Consider the following 16,519-nt stretch of genomic DNA (forward strand, 5'->3'; position numbering starts at 1 on the left):
AAAATAATGGTTATAAGTGGTTACACAGATGCGTTCCCGGTCTTAATGGGTTAAGTGCCCAGCAGCACATTGTCGGGAGGTAAGCTCCCCCTGCCTCCGGGACATATAGTATATGCCAAGCGGTGTGCGTCCAGCCAGGGCTAAACGGATGATCAAAGACACTCACCACCCTGGCCACAATCTGTTCACGCTGCTACTGTCAAGGCCAGGGGGGATATTGCAGCATCATGCTATTGTCGCTGTCAGGCGGTAACCTCCTATCTCCGTATTTGTGCATTAACGCCCTACGGCACTTGATCGTCCTACAGCGTCACAAAAAAAAGCATCAAAATAAGCAGATCTACAAGCTCGAAACACTGAGAGGCCTGAGGCCTGTCGCCATGTCAGTCGTATTATAACATAGCTTTTTTCGGCATGGAAACCGTGTACGTCCAAAACCGTTCCAGGTTCAGTAAATGGAAATATATGTTGTTTATTTTTTCAGAAATAGTGAAAATAGCAGATCTGCAAGCTCACAATGCGTCGCATGGCGACGCATTGTGAGCTTGCAGATCGGCTATTTTCACTTCTTGAGCTTGACACTCTTGTAGGATGAAGTAGGGCAATAAATGACAACAAAAAAAACAAACATAAAAAATGTTGATACTTGGAGATAAGAGTTTTCTGCCCAACAGCGACGATAAGCTCCATTACTTTACTTGTTCTATTTTTTTTTTATATTTTTCTTCTTTTTTATTATGCATGTAACTGCAATTCGTGGGAAGCTTGGACACGGGAAAAAAAGTATTCCACCCACTCTTTCACACCTGTAAATTGTGATGTGACAAATACAAATTGCCGTGTACAGGGCTGTGAACGGCCCCCGATCAACACGACAAGCTCCTGAAGACCGACTTATACTTAGTCATGCACCGGCCGTCTCTCTCCCACACCGGAAACGGACGATCTACAAGCTCAACAACGCATTCCGGCGTGACCTGCATGACGGCGTGACAAGGGGCCCGGTGCGTATTGTCACTTCCCATCCGATCAGTAACACTTATTAGCAGGGCTACCTGACAATGCCGTCGCCGCTGAGTCGTCCGTGAACATGGCAGGCGGCTTGCCGCGCCGCTATGGGTAACTCGTCAGGACACTGACCTGTCATCAGCCAATCGAATGCATGAATGGATCCAGTGGATCATCCAGCCGAGTCTGCTTAACCCATTAAGACCTGGAACTGTGTCATTTTTAGATTTGAGCTAAAAAGCATTATTTTACACTTTTGGCTATTCAAAAATAGCAGATCTACAAGCTCGTAGCGCGGCACCGAGTGCCGCGCTACGAGCTTGTAGATCTGCTATTTTTGTAAAATCGTGAAAATGTGTGCAAATCTTTCAATATATATTTTTTTAAAGCGAACATTTTTAACTCAAATCTTTGCTTCTGGGGGTCCCTGGAAAAAAATATTTTGATGGGGGTCCGCGGCCAAATACATATCATTTTGGGGGTCCTTGACGTGAAAAAGATTGAACACCACTATTTTCAGAATACTGTCGGGATTTAGGAGACATGTAGAATCGGCTTCAGGTATCAACGGGTTAAGCAACTTTCTTTCCTGGAAAGTCGCTTGTAAATATTGGATTCTTTTTTTTTTGGGGGGGGGGGGCTTGTTTCTGAAGTGTACTTATCTTATTTGGGCTTGCTTTAGTTCATCGACTTTAACCCTTACGGTATATTTTATAAAAGTGAAAAATCTGGAATCTTTTTTTCAACATTTTACAACACAAATCCTGTATGGCGGGGGAGGTCCCTGGCACTCAATATCTTCTGATGGGGGTCCGTGACCAAATACATGTTAATTTGGGGGTCCTTGACAAGGAAATGTTAGAACCACTAAAACAACATTAGACAATAAAGCTCGACTGACCCCAAGTTGCTTTTTTTTGGCCGTGTCGTCATCATAGACATACAGATGGTTGCTTGTTACTCTCGCGAAACCTGGCAACACTGAACGGATCGTGAAACGCAGGCTTATACAGTACCTCCGGCGGTGACAGCGTGAAAGCCTGTTTCTAATGTGCACCACCTGCGTCGTGCCCACCCCCCTCCCTTCCTATCTCCCACCACCGCTTTCCAGGCTGTCGTGTTACGGCAGGGGGGAATCGGATTGATGGGGTGGGGGGAAATCGCCCGCCCGTCCCTCGAGAGAGACGTACGTCAGGCTCCGCAACCCCACCCCCCCCATGTCCACGCGGCCGTTGTTTAATGTCACATCGATTAGCACATCTCTCGTGAAAAGCTGTTTGAATACGACCCCCCTGGGGGGGGTTTTCTCTATCTATGGTGTGTCTATGGCAGTTCTGTATAGCTGTGCGCTGCAATCACCAGACAGCGGTAAATATGGCCTGCTTGCTTCCTGGGCAATTTGGCTGTCATCCAACTCACTTTCATTTTGTAGCTGTATACTGTACTTCCGTTTAGGGGTTTGGGCGGAGTGTGTGTGTGTGTGTGTGTGTGTGTGTGTGTGTGTGTGTGTGTGTGTGTGTGTGTGTGTGTGTGTGTGTGTGTGTGTGTGTGTCAACTCTAATTATTTAACCCTTTAAAGACCTGGAACGCATCTGTGTCACTTTAGATTTCTTTGGCTATTCAAAAATAGCAGATATACAAGCTCATAGCGCGGCACCGAGTGCCGCGCTACGAGCTTGTATTATCTGCTATTTTTGAAAAATCTTGAAAAAAAACGTTTTTAGTTTTTTTTCTCCAAAAACTGTTTGGATTTAGATTTTTAAAGAATCGCCTCAGGTCTTAATGGGTTAAACATTCCCCCCTCGTATCGAGGAACTGCAGTGATACAACGTGCGGTGACACCCTGGAGGCACACGGGGACGATGCCACAGGCACCCTTGGCCCTGGGCAGAAACAAGCCTTGCCTTCTTCAGCAGTGTGAAGCTAAAGAAAATGGGTTCTGGTTGAAAGGAAGGCAATTGAGCGTGTGTTTTCAGTGCTGACGTATACTGTACACACAGCTCTGCCATTTAATAATGTGTTATTACCACCATAACTGCTTCCGAAACACCAGACTGCTAAATCCTGCGTCATTATGCTTGTGCCTTATCCCTCTCTCTCTCTCTCTCTCTCATGAACTCTACAGTAACATCCTCCGTTCTGGACATGTCATATTAGGTGAACATTCAGTGAAAATAGGACGTGTTTGTAAGCTTGTGGTATTGTCGGCTTTGGTGCAGAGAGGAACAAAAGGAGGGGGGCCTAGTGTAGGCCAGTGGGTCTAAAAGTGGGGTCCGCGGACCGCCAGGGGTCCTTGGGGGGATCCCAGGGGGTCCCCAGCAAAACATGTTAATACGGCATAACCACTTAATCCATTCATATGTTGGCAATTCAAAAATAGCAAATCTACAAGCTCACACATCGCCGTCCGTGTGTGAATGAGAGTGAGCGTGAATGGGTGGATGTAATTAATGCACATTGTAAAGCGCTTTGGATAAAGCCACCATATAGATACTTCCCTGATCTTTCCCTGAAAGTTCCCTGAAAAGTCACAGTCCTCCCCCCTCCCCTATTCGTGCCTGATAGCGTTTGTTTGAAATGACACCATTTCACACCTGGCAAAATGTCACACTTTCCCCATGAAAAGGTTTGGATTTCCCGCCGACTTGCCCACGGCTTGCCGAGGGCACGAGGCCCTTTGAAATTCTCAAATGTCGCATCTGTGTGCACACACGACTTTGTGACATGGCTGTATGACTGAAGTAGGCTTTGTGCTGAAACGAGTCCGTTGTTCCACGCGCCGCTGCCCGTGTGCTGTGCTACATAAATGTGTCTGGAGCACATTTCTGTGAGCGCCGCGGCTAATCCCTCTGACTCTGGTAATCCCTCAGTGCACAAGCATCTTCTTAAAGGAGTCATATTACCATTTTAAGTTAGGTGATATAAACCATAACATGGTGACACCGTGCTCGATCCCAAATCACTTACTATGTCATACATACTTCTCTTCACTATTCCTGAAAGGCCAACCCCCTCTTTGTCGTGTCTGATTTGCCTAGTGTGAAAAGAGGCCAATGCGCACCTGGCACCATTTCACACTTGGCAAACCCCCCCCCCTTTGTCCGTGACTATGCTTGGATTTCACTGATGTTTCACTGAAGTGGCAGGCTCTCTGAAACATTGGATTGTCACATCTGTATGTCCCCCAGAGGCGTACCCACTGTAGAGGCAGGACAGGCGGTCGCCTGCCCAACTAAGATCTCGCCTCCCCTAGAAAACCCAAATAACCCGAACATGTCATAGCGTGATTAATGTCCTCAAAGTCACGCACCCAACAAGGTTTGAACTGAGCAGAATGGACCTTCCGTTCCAGAGATAATGGCCAAAACCTCTTGAAAACGGCCACTTTCGCCGGTTTTTGATCGCCGATTTTAGAGACAGGAACTCAGTTTGGCCCCTCCCCTTTCCTAGTCCACTTCCTCCCGGGTGCTTCTTGTGTTTATTCCTACTAACAACAACAACAACACTACAGTACATGTTTAGGGGCAGTGGTGCTGACAGTGGTGCTGACAGTGGTGCTGACAGATTCTGCTGTTATAGCAGAATCTTTCTTGAGAGATTAATGTCCCCAACCAGCTTCCAAATGGACCAAATGGGGATTGAAAATGGGGACAAAATGAGGCCCAATTTATTTCCAATATGGCTGCCGTGCATAGAGCCTATTGCGTTCTTTTGGGAGCGCTCCGGGCAGCTTTAAAAAAAAAATCCATTTCCACACAGACACGGCTAAGCACATACATGCAAAACAAAAAGGCTGAAAGAAAAAGAAAAAAAAAGAGAGACAGAACAACATGGCATACAGTACGTTTCATCATCACAACGGTGAAGTTGTAATGATGACCGTTACAAAATGATCCCATCATCACTGTATAGCAAGCCACGCAACGGTAACCATAGCAACGGTGCCATCTCCCCCATGGTGAGGGACAGAGGGACACACACACACACACACACACACACACACACACACACACACAAAAAGTCTTGTTGAGGAGGAGGAGGAGGACTTGGAATCGACCGCGGAGAACCCTGAGATGGCGCGTTGCTATGGTAACCACATGTCATGCTAGCCTGGTGGTGATGCCCCACAGCTGCCATGGAAACAATGACATTGTCGCTTAGTGGAGCGCCCGCGCGCGTGTCTCACTCTTGTCCCAAGAAACCACTACAGTGTGTGTGTGTGTGTGTGTGTGTGTGTGTGTGTGTGTGTGTGTGTGTGTGTGTGTGTGTGTGTGTGTGTGTGTGTGTGTGTGTGTGTGTGTGTGTGTGTGTGTGTGTGTGTGTGTGTGTGTGTGTGTGTGTGTGTGTGTGTGTGTGTGTGTGTGTGTGTGTGTGTGTGTGTGCATGTGTGATCTACAAGCTCACAACGCGACACGTTGTAAGCTTGTAGATCTGCTATTTTCAAACATTTTAGTACTTTTCCTTTTGGTAATAGGCTCTATGCACAGCAGCCATATTGGACAGAAATAGGGCCCCTTCCTTACTTCCTTCACAGGTGTTACCAATGACACTAATGAAGGCTCTGTTCCATTTAGTGTAGCACAGTGGTTCTCAGACTTTTTAATTTCAAGGACCCCTATAACTCTGAGAGTGTACAAATGGAACCAAATGGACCCGGGAGGGTCCATTTGGTTCCATTTGTACACCATTTTACGCCCTCTCAAGGAACCATGAGGGTCACTGGACCACACTTTGAGACCCACTAGTGTTTCTAGTGAGCCAACATGCACAATATCAGCACCCTGCCTCTGTTTGACCACACTGGAACAGAGCCTTCATTAGTATCATTGGTAACTCCTGTGAAGGTAAGTAAGAAGAGGCCCAATTTTTCTCCAAAATGGCTGCTGTGCATAGATACCAGTGTAAATGTGTATATGGTATATATACACTGGCTATTTTGTGGAGTGAGAGTGTGTTGGTGCGTGTGTGTTGTGTGTGTGTGTGTGTGTGTGTGTGTGTGTGTGTGTGTGTGTGTGTGTGTGTGTGTGTGTGTGTGTGTGTGTGTGTGTGTGTGTGTGTGTGTGTGTGTGTGCGCGCCCACACGCGTCTCTCTCTCTCTCTCTCTGACCTGCTGTGAGTAGCGCTGCTGCGTCTGGATCTGGTAGTGCTCCTCGGTGCTGCTCGTGGTGACCCGGGCGCTGCTGACGGCGCTGATGGGCGTGGCCCGCCGCGGCATGGTGGGCGTGCCGCGCGGCAACAGCTCCACCTCCTGGATGGCCTCCATGGTGACGCTCTGCGGCAGCACCTGGAACAGGGACGTCACGTACATGATGACGCTCTTCTTGTCGGGGTGAGCCACCGCCACGTCTGTGTGAGAGAGAGAGAGAGAGAGAGAGAGAGAGAGAGAGAGAGAGGGGGGAGAGTTAGGTATGACCAGTGGTGGAAAAAGTACTCAAAATATTTTTTGAGATGGGGGCACAGCAGTGTTGATTTTGACAGCAAATTTTGATTTAGTTTTAGTCATAGTCTTTTGAATAGATCTATAGATCTTGAAGACTAGACAGAGTGAGAGGTGAGATACTCTCTCCACCGGCTCCATTTAAACGCTTAACTTTATAAATGTGCAGAGCACTATGTATATACACTGTATGTTGGTTTGTTTACTGTCGGGTGAGAAAACACATTAAGCTAATCATCTGGGGACCCCCCACAAAATACTTTGGGGATTCCCCTGGGAGTTGCCGACCCCCAGCTTGGGAACCACTGTTTCTAGCACAGCTGCTGCACTATTGCAGCCAGAGTGATGACTTCACTGAACAAAGTGCACCAAATGACTTTGAACAATAATTCCTCCCTCCAAGCCATGAGGCTGATGGAACGTGCAGAGCGGGCGCAGCGGTCAAACGGTCGACCAGAACCTTTTATTGTTATTCATTCCATGACAGATCTGTCCACACATTCAGAGAAAAGACCCCACAAGACCTCTGTATTCAATCCATTTTTTGGAAAGGATCGATTGGAGTTTCTATTAACGTATTCAATCCGGGAACACATCTACAGATGTGCCATTTCAAAACTTCACATGTCCTGCCATCGCCAAGACAGTAAATTTTCAGGGGATTCCCAGGGCAATAAGAGGGAGAAAGAAGGGCATTTAAAATGCTGAATTATGTTGATGATCACTGCTTTTATGATGCTAATTAAATTGAGCAACTGGTCAAGGACCTCTTCAAATCACCTTTCGCCTCACAATGAGTCTGACACACATTCTTTTGTTCTCATGTATATGGATGTCTGTTGAAGGGAAAAACAGGGGTGTGTAGTGACAACTTCTTTTCAGGGGCAAAACAGTGCCCTTTCAGGGCAGAACAGGGAGGAAAAAAAATGCATTTTCAGGGCACTTTCAGGGAAAGAACAGTAACGTGTGAAGTTTTGAAGTGGCACATCTGTATACAAATGTCTTCTAAAAACGGTTTTCTGAAAAGCATATGTTGCTGTGATATCAGTGGTTCTCAAACTTTTTTCATGTCAAGGACGACCAAAATTATATGTATTTGGTCACGGAACCCCATCTCAAAATATGTTGTTCCAGGAACCCCAAGAAGCAAATATTTGAGTTACAAATGTTTGCTTAAAAAACATAGATATTCAAAGATTTGCGAAAATGTTCATGATTTTTCAAAAATAGCAGAACTACAAGCTCATAGCGTGGCACTCGGTGCCGCGCTATTCAAAAGTGGGAGGATTCGAACCCCCCCCCCCCAGACTCCCGCGGTGGTGGGCTGCCACCCGAGTCCCCCTAACAGTGGTTCTATGCACATTACAGACCACAGCTTTGGTGATAAAAAAAAAGAAGCCATTGTACAATAGGATTATGTTAGGATAATCTTCACTACATGGGGTTCCTCCAGTGGTGTGTCCTACCCTGTTACGCTACATACGTAGTATGACGTGCAGAATTTTTCATTTTTTATTACTTTTTTTGAATACTCTACTAAGTACTGTACGTCAGTACAATTATAAGGTAGTTTTACTTTACTGGAGTATTTCCAATTTGCAGTACACGATAAAAAAAATAGCAGATCTGCTATTTTTGAATAGCCAAAGCTAAGTGGTTAAAATGATTGTGACGCTATGTTAACTAATATCGCTGAGAACCCCCTGGTAACCCCCCCCAATCCCCCCCCCCCCCCCCCCCCAAGGACCACTGATGGTCCCCGGACCACTGGTTGAGAACCACTGCTCTAGCTCAAAACCCGCTGGGAGAAAAAAACAGAGAGGGACAAAAAAAAAAGCAGCGGTATAGTTGCTGTTAGATGCTGCATAGATTCTGTTGACAGCGAGGTGACAGCGGAGGCTGGCGGTCACTCAGTGCAGCTCAGACCAAACTAATAGAGACAGATTGTTATCCGGGTTCCCAGACAGAGCAGATAACCGGACGCCATGCAGAGAGAGAGAGATCGGCTCGGTGAAAGAAATACTGTAGAAGGGACCCACAAAGAGAGCCAGAATGACATGAGAGAAGGACAGAGGAAGAAAGACAGAAAGAATGAAAGAAGAGAGGGGGATAGAGCAAGGGTTCCCAAACTTTTCAGGCGACCCCCCAAAATTATCATACAGTATTTGAACTGGAGAGACCCCAAAATAATCATATTTGAACTGGAGAGACCCCCCAAAATAATCGTATTTGAACTGGAGAGACCCCCCAAAATAATCGTATTTGAACTGGGGACCCCCCAAGATAATCATATTTCAACTGGGGAACCCCACCCTCAAAAGCATTTGGAATTGTTGGTATTATATTTAGTTTGACTCGGTTCCACAGATAAATATTGTGAAAATAGCCGATCTACAAGCTCACAACGCCTGGCACTGCGAGGCGTTGTGAGCTTGTAGATCGGCTATTTTCACAATGTTTGCCTCTTTCTTACGCAATATTTGACAATTTGGCCAATTTGGTATTAAAAAAAGTCTTAAAAGTCATTGAATTGTAACTTTATAAATGTGCAGATACCCTGTATACACTTACACTGTATGTTGGTTTTAGGGCTGGGACTTTAACTGATTAATTTAGATTAATTAATTACAGAAACGCGATTAAAAACATTAATCGCATTTTAATCGCGCGTAGTTTATGCACCACGCCTGAAACTGGACGAGTTTCAGGCGTACCGATCATACCAGTGCACCAACCAACAGCCAACACACCCCAGTGCACGCGATGGGACAAGAAGCCGATCAGACTGCTTTGCTTGGCCCAGTGGATGGGACATTTAGATTTAAAAAACTCTCTGATTGAAGCGTGGATAAAAACACGGTTGTGTGCAGAACAATTTTTTGTTGCTTAAACTTATGTATTCACTCATTGATTCACTCATGTACCAAAATCTGTTTTAACTGAAAAGAAATTGCTTCTCAGGTCAAATATTGATATGCGATTAAACATGCGATTAATTTAGATTCAGTAATTACAAAGCCTCTAATTAATTAGATTATTTTTTTTAATCGAGTCCCAGCCCTAGTTGGTTTGTTTACTGTTGAGTGAGAAAACACACATTAACATGCACATTAAACTAAATCATCTGGGGACCCCCCCCAACATTATTTGGGGACCGCCCCAGGGGGCCCCGACCCCCATTTTGGGAACCACTGGGATAGAGACAGGCAGAGAGAGAGAGAGGAAACAAAAACCCTAATGAGTAAAGACTAGTGGACTTGTTCACAGCGATGTGCCCGACGGCATAGCAATGGATGCTCCAAATGAACAGCAGACTAGAGAAATTACCTCGGGAAAAAACAGACGAAGAGATGGAGGGAGGGAGGGAGAGAGAGAGAGAGAGAGAGAGGAAAAAAGAAACAGAATTAAAAGAGACTGTGAAGGTGAGAGAGTTAGTTAATCCTGCAGGGGAAATTCAGTGGCTATAGGGCCGCTCTGTGTGTGTGTGTGTGTGTGTGTGTGTGTGTGTGTGTGTGTGTGTGTGTGTGTGTGTGTGTGTGTGTGTGTGTGTGTGTGTGTGTGTGTGTGTGTGTGTGTGCGTGCGTGCGCGCACACACGCACGCTTAGGAGCCATGCCTGATTCATATTCTGTTGTGCGTTGGTGTCGTGCACCGGATAGATAGCAGATCTACAAGCTCACAACGCATCGCAGCGTGACGCGTTGCGAGCTTGTAGATCTGCTATTTTTTTTTTCTTATAATTTTTATCCCACGATTTTGTAACCCACATTTTTTCACCCAGTGCCAATTGCCTATGTAATCCTGGGCACTACCTACCCTCTGCCAGCCTAGGGAGAGCCCAAGCTGAAGCTCATGCCTCCTTCAATGCATGAGGAGCAAGCAGGCCGCTTCTTATCACCCGACAGGGGGGAGTTTCCCTGGTTGGACATAGCGCGTGGAAGGAACACGTTATTCCAACCAGTTCCCTTCTCCTCCATCAGGCGCCCCGGCTGACCAGGGGGAGTCAGTATAGTGACCAGGATTACTACATGTTTTTGTGAGGGTATTAACTACCCTGGGAGACACGGGGAGAACATGCAAACTCCACACAGAGTAGGCCCGATCTGCTATTTCTGCTATTTTTAACCGGCTTACGGTTAAAAATACAAACCTCTGTCTGTGCGTGTGTGCGTGTGTGCGTGTGTGCGTGTGTGTGCGTGTGTATGAGTACGTACTACTATCCTGTATGACCAATACATCTATGAGTATGACAGGCTGCGGAGAGAAATCTGTGTTGCTGCCTGGGCAAGATAAACGGCTCCATGACTTAAGTCCACGTGTGTGTGTGTGTGTGTGTGTGTGTGTGTGTGTGTGTGTGTGTGTGTGTGTGTGTGTGTGTGTGTGTGTGTGTGCATGCATGTGTGTGATAGAGAGCGAGAGAGAGACAGAGATGAGGATGTGATGTCTGTACGTTGTGACATGCCTATCTACCTGGGATTAGACTGCTGTCCATCACACACACACACACACACTCACACACACACACACACACACACACACACACACACACACACACACACACACACACACACACACACACACACACACACACACACACACACACACACACACACACCTTCCCATCCTCACAGACTGCTGTCCATCACGCACACACGTGCACACACACACACACACACACACGCACACACGCGCGCACACGCACACACACGCACACACACACTCCTTCCAAGACCTTCACTGACAAAACCACACCTGCTGTTATCCTGGCAATCACATCCGGAACGCCTTATCCGGAACCATTATGTGATCCAATCACACACTCTGCATTATCGCCCGCTATGGAGACGCTTTGCCGTTACCTGTGTGTGTGTGTGTGTGTGTGTGTGTGTGTGTGTGTGTGTGTGTGTGTGTGTCAGTGGTGAGAAAAAAAATATTAAATTGTTTTACTTAAGTAAAAGTATCAATACAGCAATGTAGAAATACTCTGTTACAAGTAAAAGTCCGGAATTCAAAATCTACTTGAGTAAAAGTACAAAAGTATTGGCATCAAAATGTACTTAAAGTAACAAAAGCAGAAAGTACTCATGCAGAATGTTCCATTTCACCAGTTTTAAAAAGTATGCAATGTATACAAATCTTTTGAAAAAGCTTGTAAATCGGCCATTTTCAAATAGGGCATTTGTTTATGTAAAAAAAAATCACACCCTGTGTGAAGAGAGTGGTGCCTTTGATGAGCCCCGTATTGATGTTGTCATCAATGTTTGTTTATTGGACATACGGACGGACACACAGACAAAGTCAGATATAGGAGTGGTTGGCACCACTCAAAAACACATCGCAAAATGTCATATGGATTTTGACAAGCTTGCCGGCCAAGTCAGGCAGTGACCATATTCTGGCCAGTCCTTGTTTTCTTTCTTTTCTTCTCACTTCAGTCATTGCCAAACCCCCCCCCCCCCCCCACATCCACTCTTGTGTACTGTGGTCCCTGTCACTGCCAACCTCTACTGTCTGGGGAGGGTGATGCCTCCTTCCAGTAAACATAGAGTCAACAGCCTGCTCCTTTTCACCTGAAAATGAGGGGATTCGGCAGGGGGGGGGGGGGGGGGGGGGGTCACTACTAGCATGGTCGCCGGATTTTGTGAGAGAAATAATCAAGCAACCAGGTCTATGAAAACAAGGCCAAAAGAAGCGACTAATAGAGTACAGAAGTCCTGACGTCACTCGTTCATCCCCAGGTTCGTAAAGTAATTTCTCTATGGAGAATAGCATTGGGTCATCATAGAATCGTCTCATATAAGAATTGTGGTCCAAAAATAAACAAACTGTCCTGGCGTTATTGTCAGGGAGGAGGTTCTGTATCGTTTATGATAGTCAGTCACTTATATTTGATACAGTCTGTTTCTGGTGAAAATGTAACTAATTTGGCGGAAGTAACATTAGCGTTTAATCACTGTCAGTTGTTTTTGGGTAGACAAACCTAGGATGTGTAAATTACGTCAGACTTCGGTGCTCTAATAGGTCACTTTAAACCTATATGCACATCGGCTAATTGAAAATAGCCGATCTAAAAGCTCACAACGCGCCGCGGTGCGACGCATTGTGACCTTGTAGATCTGCTGTTTTCAAAAAAATCTTGGGGAAAAAGTGAAAAAAAGGGGGATGTTTGTGAAACATGTCAACAACACACATCTGGTATGCGGGTTCCTGGCACAAAAGGTTTTCAGATGGGGAATGCGCGGACAAATGCACATTAATTTGGGCGTTCCTTGACATGAATAATGTTAGAGAACCAGTGGTTTAAACAACATCAGGAAGCATGCCCAAAAATCGTCAACCACCAATATATACAAGCGACTTTACAGAAGAACAAGCCCCCCCAAGTCGCTTACAATAAGCGCACATGGCAACACCGACTACACTCGTGCAGCGACAAGGACATGGTCCCTCGCCCACCGGCTTCCCGACCGCGATGCCCACTGTGTGCCCACTGTGTGTGCCCACACTTGAGCGCCTTCCTGGCCAAGCCCGGGAAGGAAGCTTGCTGCTGGGGATCGAACCCCCTGGCTCTCTGCGGTGGTGGTGGTGGTGGTGGGCGAGTGTGCTCCAGCGAGCGTTTGGCCAGTCCTCCTCATACTTTTGAAGGCAATTGCCATTGCTATGACCCTAGGGGTCATTATGTGTATTTCCCCATGCTGTCTTGCCCTCCGCATGTCTATTTCCGCCATGCGTACGGGTGAATGAGCGGTGATGAGAGACTGATTGATTGCCAGCTGGTGTGAATGGTGACTGATTGTGTCTGAGTGTGAGTGGTTAATCCATTAAGACCCGGAACGCATCTTGTGTCACTTTAGATTTCTCTGGCTATTAAAAAATAGCAGATCTACAAGCTCATAGCACGGCACTCGTGCCGTGCTATGAGCTTGTAGATCTGCTATTTTTGGAAATAAAGGCGTGAAAATGTGTGCAAATCTTTGAATATATATACACATTTTTAACTCAAATCTTTGGGTCTAGGGGTCTCTGGAACGACTTATTTTCAGATGGGGGTCCGCGGCGAAATACATAGAATTTTGGGGTTCCTTGACATGAAAACGTTTGAGAACCACTGATATATTGCATAACATAAGTTTTTTCAACAAACAAAAAACTGTTAATATTTTGAAGACATTTGTAGAATCCCCCAGAAGCAAAGATTTTAGTAAAAATATGTTCGCTTAAGTGCTATGAGCTTGTATATCTGCTATTTTTTAATAGCCCAAAGAAATCTAAAAATGACACGTGATGCGTTCCCGGTCTTAATGGGTTAATTACCAGGTGGAACCCAGCTGGTGATTGGCTCCTGTGACCAAGGCTCAACTCTAAAGCTTGGCTGTCACCAGTCCCCCAGATGTCTTCCCTCCAAACTCACCAGCACTCTGCTTCTGTGTTCGCTAGTTATTTATAGAATTGCTATGGGTTCAAGTTCCGTTCAATTTGCAGCCCTTATTTTTATTAGCACGTTTGTTTCCCGTTTTTCTTTAGTTTATGCTAAATGGTAAATGGTGCATTTATATAGCGCTTTCATCCAAAGCGATTTACGTACTGTAGATTGTGCATTACATTCACCCATTCACACACACATTCACGGCGGAGGAAGCCATGTAAGAATCTGAACGAGTCTGCGAGTGCAAAAAAAATTTGCACTCTGCGATTTGGGTCTGGCACCGCTCCATAGAGCAGTGGTTCTCAAACTTTTTTGTGCCAAGGACCCCCAAATAGATACTTATTAGCCCGTGGACCCCCATTTGAAAAGATAAGCCAGGGACCCCCATAATAGAAGATTTTTACGGCTCTCTAGCAGTGATTTCAACCATTTCAATTTAAAGGACCCTCAGTTTGACATACATTAGGCTACGGACCCCCATTTAATGTCATTTATATCTCTGGGACCCCAATTCATATTGTAAAATCAATGTTAATTTAACTCTGAGAGTGTACAAATGGAACCAAATGGACCCGTTAGGGTCCGTTTGGTTCCATTTGTACACTCTCAGAGTTACAGACCCATAAGGTTCCATTTGGTTCCTGTCCATCATTTAGCTGGGGACCCCCTGGAACCCCCTCAAGTACCCCTGGGGGTCCCTGGACCCCACTTTGAGAACCAATGCCATAGAGAATCCATTTCCTACTCCAGAAGACGTGGGTAACCAATCAGGGCCCAGTGTTCGAATATGGGAGACTGTAATTGGTAGTTGGTTGTAGGTCTAACCAATTGCGTCGAGGGCCATTGTTTTGATCCCGCCCCTTGGGAAAAAAAAACGTCCTCATGGAAGCACAAGACTCATATCCATGCAGTGATATAGTCTAGCTACGCCAGGCTAATGTAAGGCACCAACCTGCTCATCGGGAGCAATATAGGGATTCAGCATCTTGCTCAAGGACACTTCGACACTAACTCTGGGGGAGCGCGGGATCGAACTGGGAACCTCATGGTTCCATCCGGCCGCTGTACCGGCCACTCAACCCCTGAGCCACTGCCGCCCCCCATTATACTTGATAAGTCTGCGTTTTTGTTCATTCATGGTAAAGGTAAGAGTAGGATTTTGTTTTTGTTATTAGGAATTTATGGCCATAGCATGGGCCCACACTGAAGTTGTTCCTAAAATAAGGGCTAGCAGTGGCGTGCACAGACATTTTGAGGGGCAGGTGCTCAAGTAAATTATACTTTTTTTTGTTTACTTGGTCTGCTCTTTTTTCACTCTACACCTATACCTCTTTGTCAAAAATAGCCGTTCTACAAGCCCACAACGCCTCGCAGCGCGAGGCGTTGTGGGCTTGTAGAACGGCTATTTTTGGCAAAAGTTCTCCTCAGAAAAGGGATGCTAGGTTTCGAGTGGTTATGGTAAAAAGAAAAATCATATAAAGATTTGGCGGACCCCCTGTAGTAACTCTGAGGGCCCCTAGGGGTCCCGGACCCCCTGTTGAAGACCCCTGCTGTAAACTTAAAAAACAAAGTGCCCTTTTTTCAAAAGGGCACTTCTGGTCAAGAGGGCAAAGGGCGTCTATAAGAGTCTATCTGTGCACGTCCCTGAGGGCTAGGGTTTTTTGGGCTGTAAACCAGTGTTGCCTGGCTGTGTTTGGGGACTGGGAAGGATGGAGTCCACTTTTACGTTGAACCTGGTGACCCCTAGGCTGGGTTGCAACACCGTTAATCACGTAAGCCCTTTAATATACAAGACTTTTTTTGCCGAAGGTGAGCGAAAAGAGAATTCAGTGATTCCTATCGAGGCACTCAATAGATACGTAGGAAAGTATATGGTCTAGAGCAGGGGTCTTCAACGTTTTCAGCCCAAGGACCAGCTAGCTGAGAGAGAGATGAAGCAGGGACCCCCTCTATATTGTATAAAATTGTGTTTCAGATTCAACTTGTGTTTACGTGGTCTGCTATTTTCCCCTCTACACCTATAACAAAAATAGCAGATCTACTTGTAGATCTGCTATTTTTGGCTAAAGTTCTCCTCAGAAAAAGGATGCTAGGGTTCAAGTGGTTAAGGTAAAAAAAAAAGATCATATCGCACAAAGATTTGGCGGACCCCCTGTAGTAACCCTGAGGACCCCCTGTTGAAGACACCTGGTCTAGAGAGGTCTTTAATAATGCTGAGGAAGAGCAAAGGCTTGTCAGTGAACAAACTCCCTCCACTTCCACAGGTTTCACGTATGTCAGAATGGAATTCAATGCCAGTTCATTATGTATTGTATCAGGTTATTTTCCTTTCTGTATATTCCTTTAGGTTCTGTCCTGTGTCTGGATCATACAGTATGACTGTTATCATGTGCTACAGTATCTGTGAATATTTATGCTCTGAACGGGGAGGGGACGTTGCGGTTTCACAGTCTGTCATCGTTCTGACGCATCACAGGAGCAGAGCCACACCACCAAATGCAATACCACTGCAATAAGCGGTTTCATCTTGATGTAAGAGTCTGACTGAATTTGAAATCCCCCACCCTCCCAAATAAGTAATAATAGAAACGTTTTGCCAATAATAATATGCACGAAATATGGATGCCAGGGTTGAAGTGATGAAGACAT

At 45.8% G+C, this 16,519-nt stretch overlaps 1 protein-coding gene across 6 annotated transcripts in view; it reads right to left on the reverse strand.

Moving 5' to 3' along the window:
• dmd (dystrophin) overlaps window positions 1–16,519 on the reverse strand; it is a 555,891-nt gene that overhangs the window by 344,171 nt on the left and 195,201 nt on the right. For all 6 annotated transcript variants that reach the window (XM_084050679.1, XM_084050677.1, XM_084050678.1 and 3 more), the window contains exon 9: window positions 6,116–6,354. In XM_084050679.1, coding sequence (XP_083906805.1) covers window positions 6,116–6,354 — 239 coding nt within the window. The remainder of the gene's footprint in view (window positions 1–6,115; window positions 6,355–16,519) is intronic.

The sequence above is a fragment of the Gymnoscopelus microlampas genome, assembly GCF_963454915.1.
Source record: "Gymnoscopelus microlampas genome assembly, chromosome: 24".
NCBI lineage: Eukaryota > Metazoa > Chordata > Actinopteri > Myctophiformes > Myctophidae > Gymnoscopelus > Gymnoscopelus microlampas.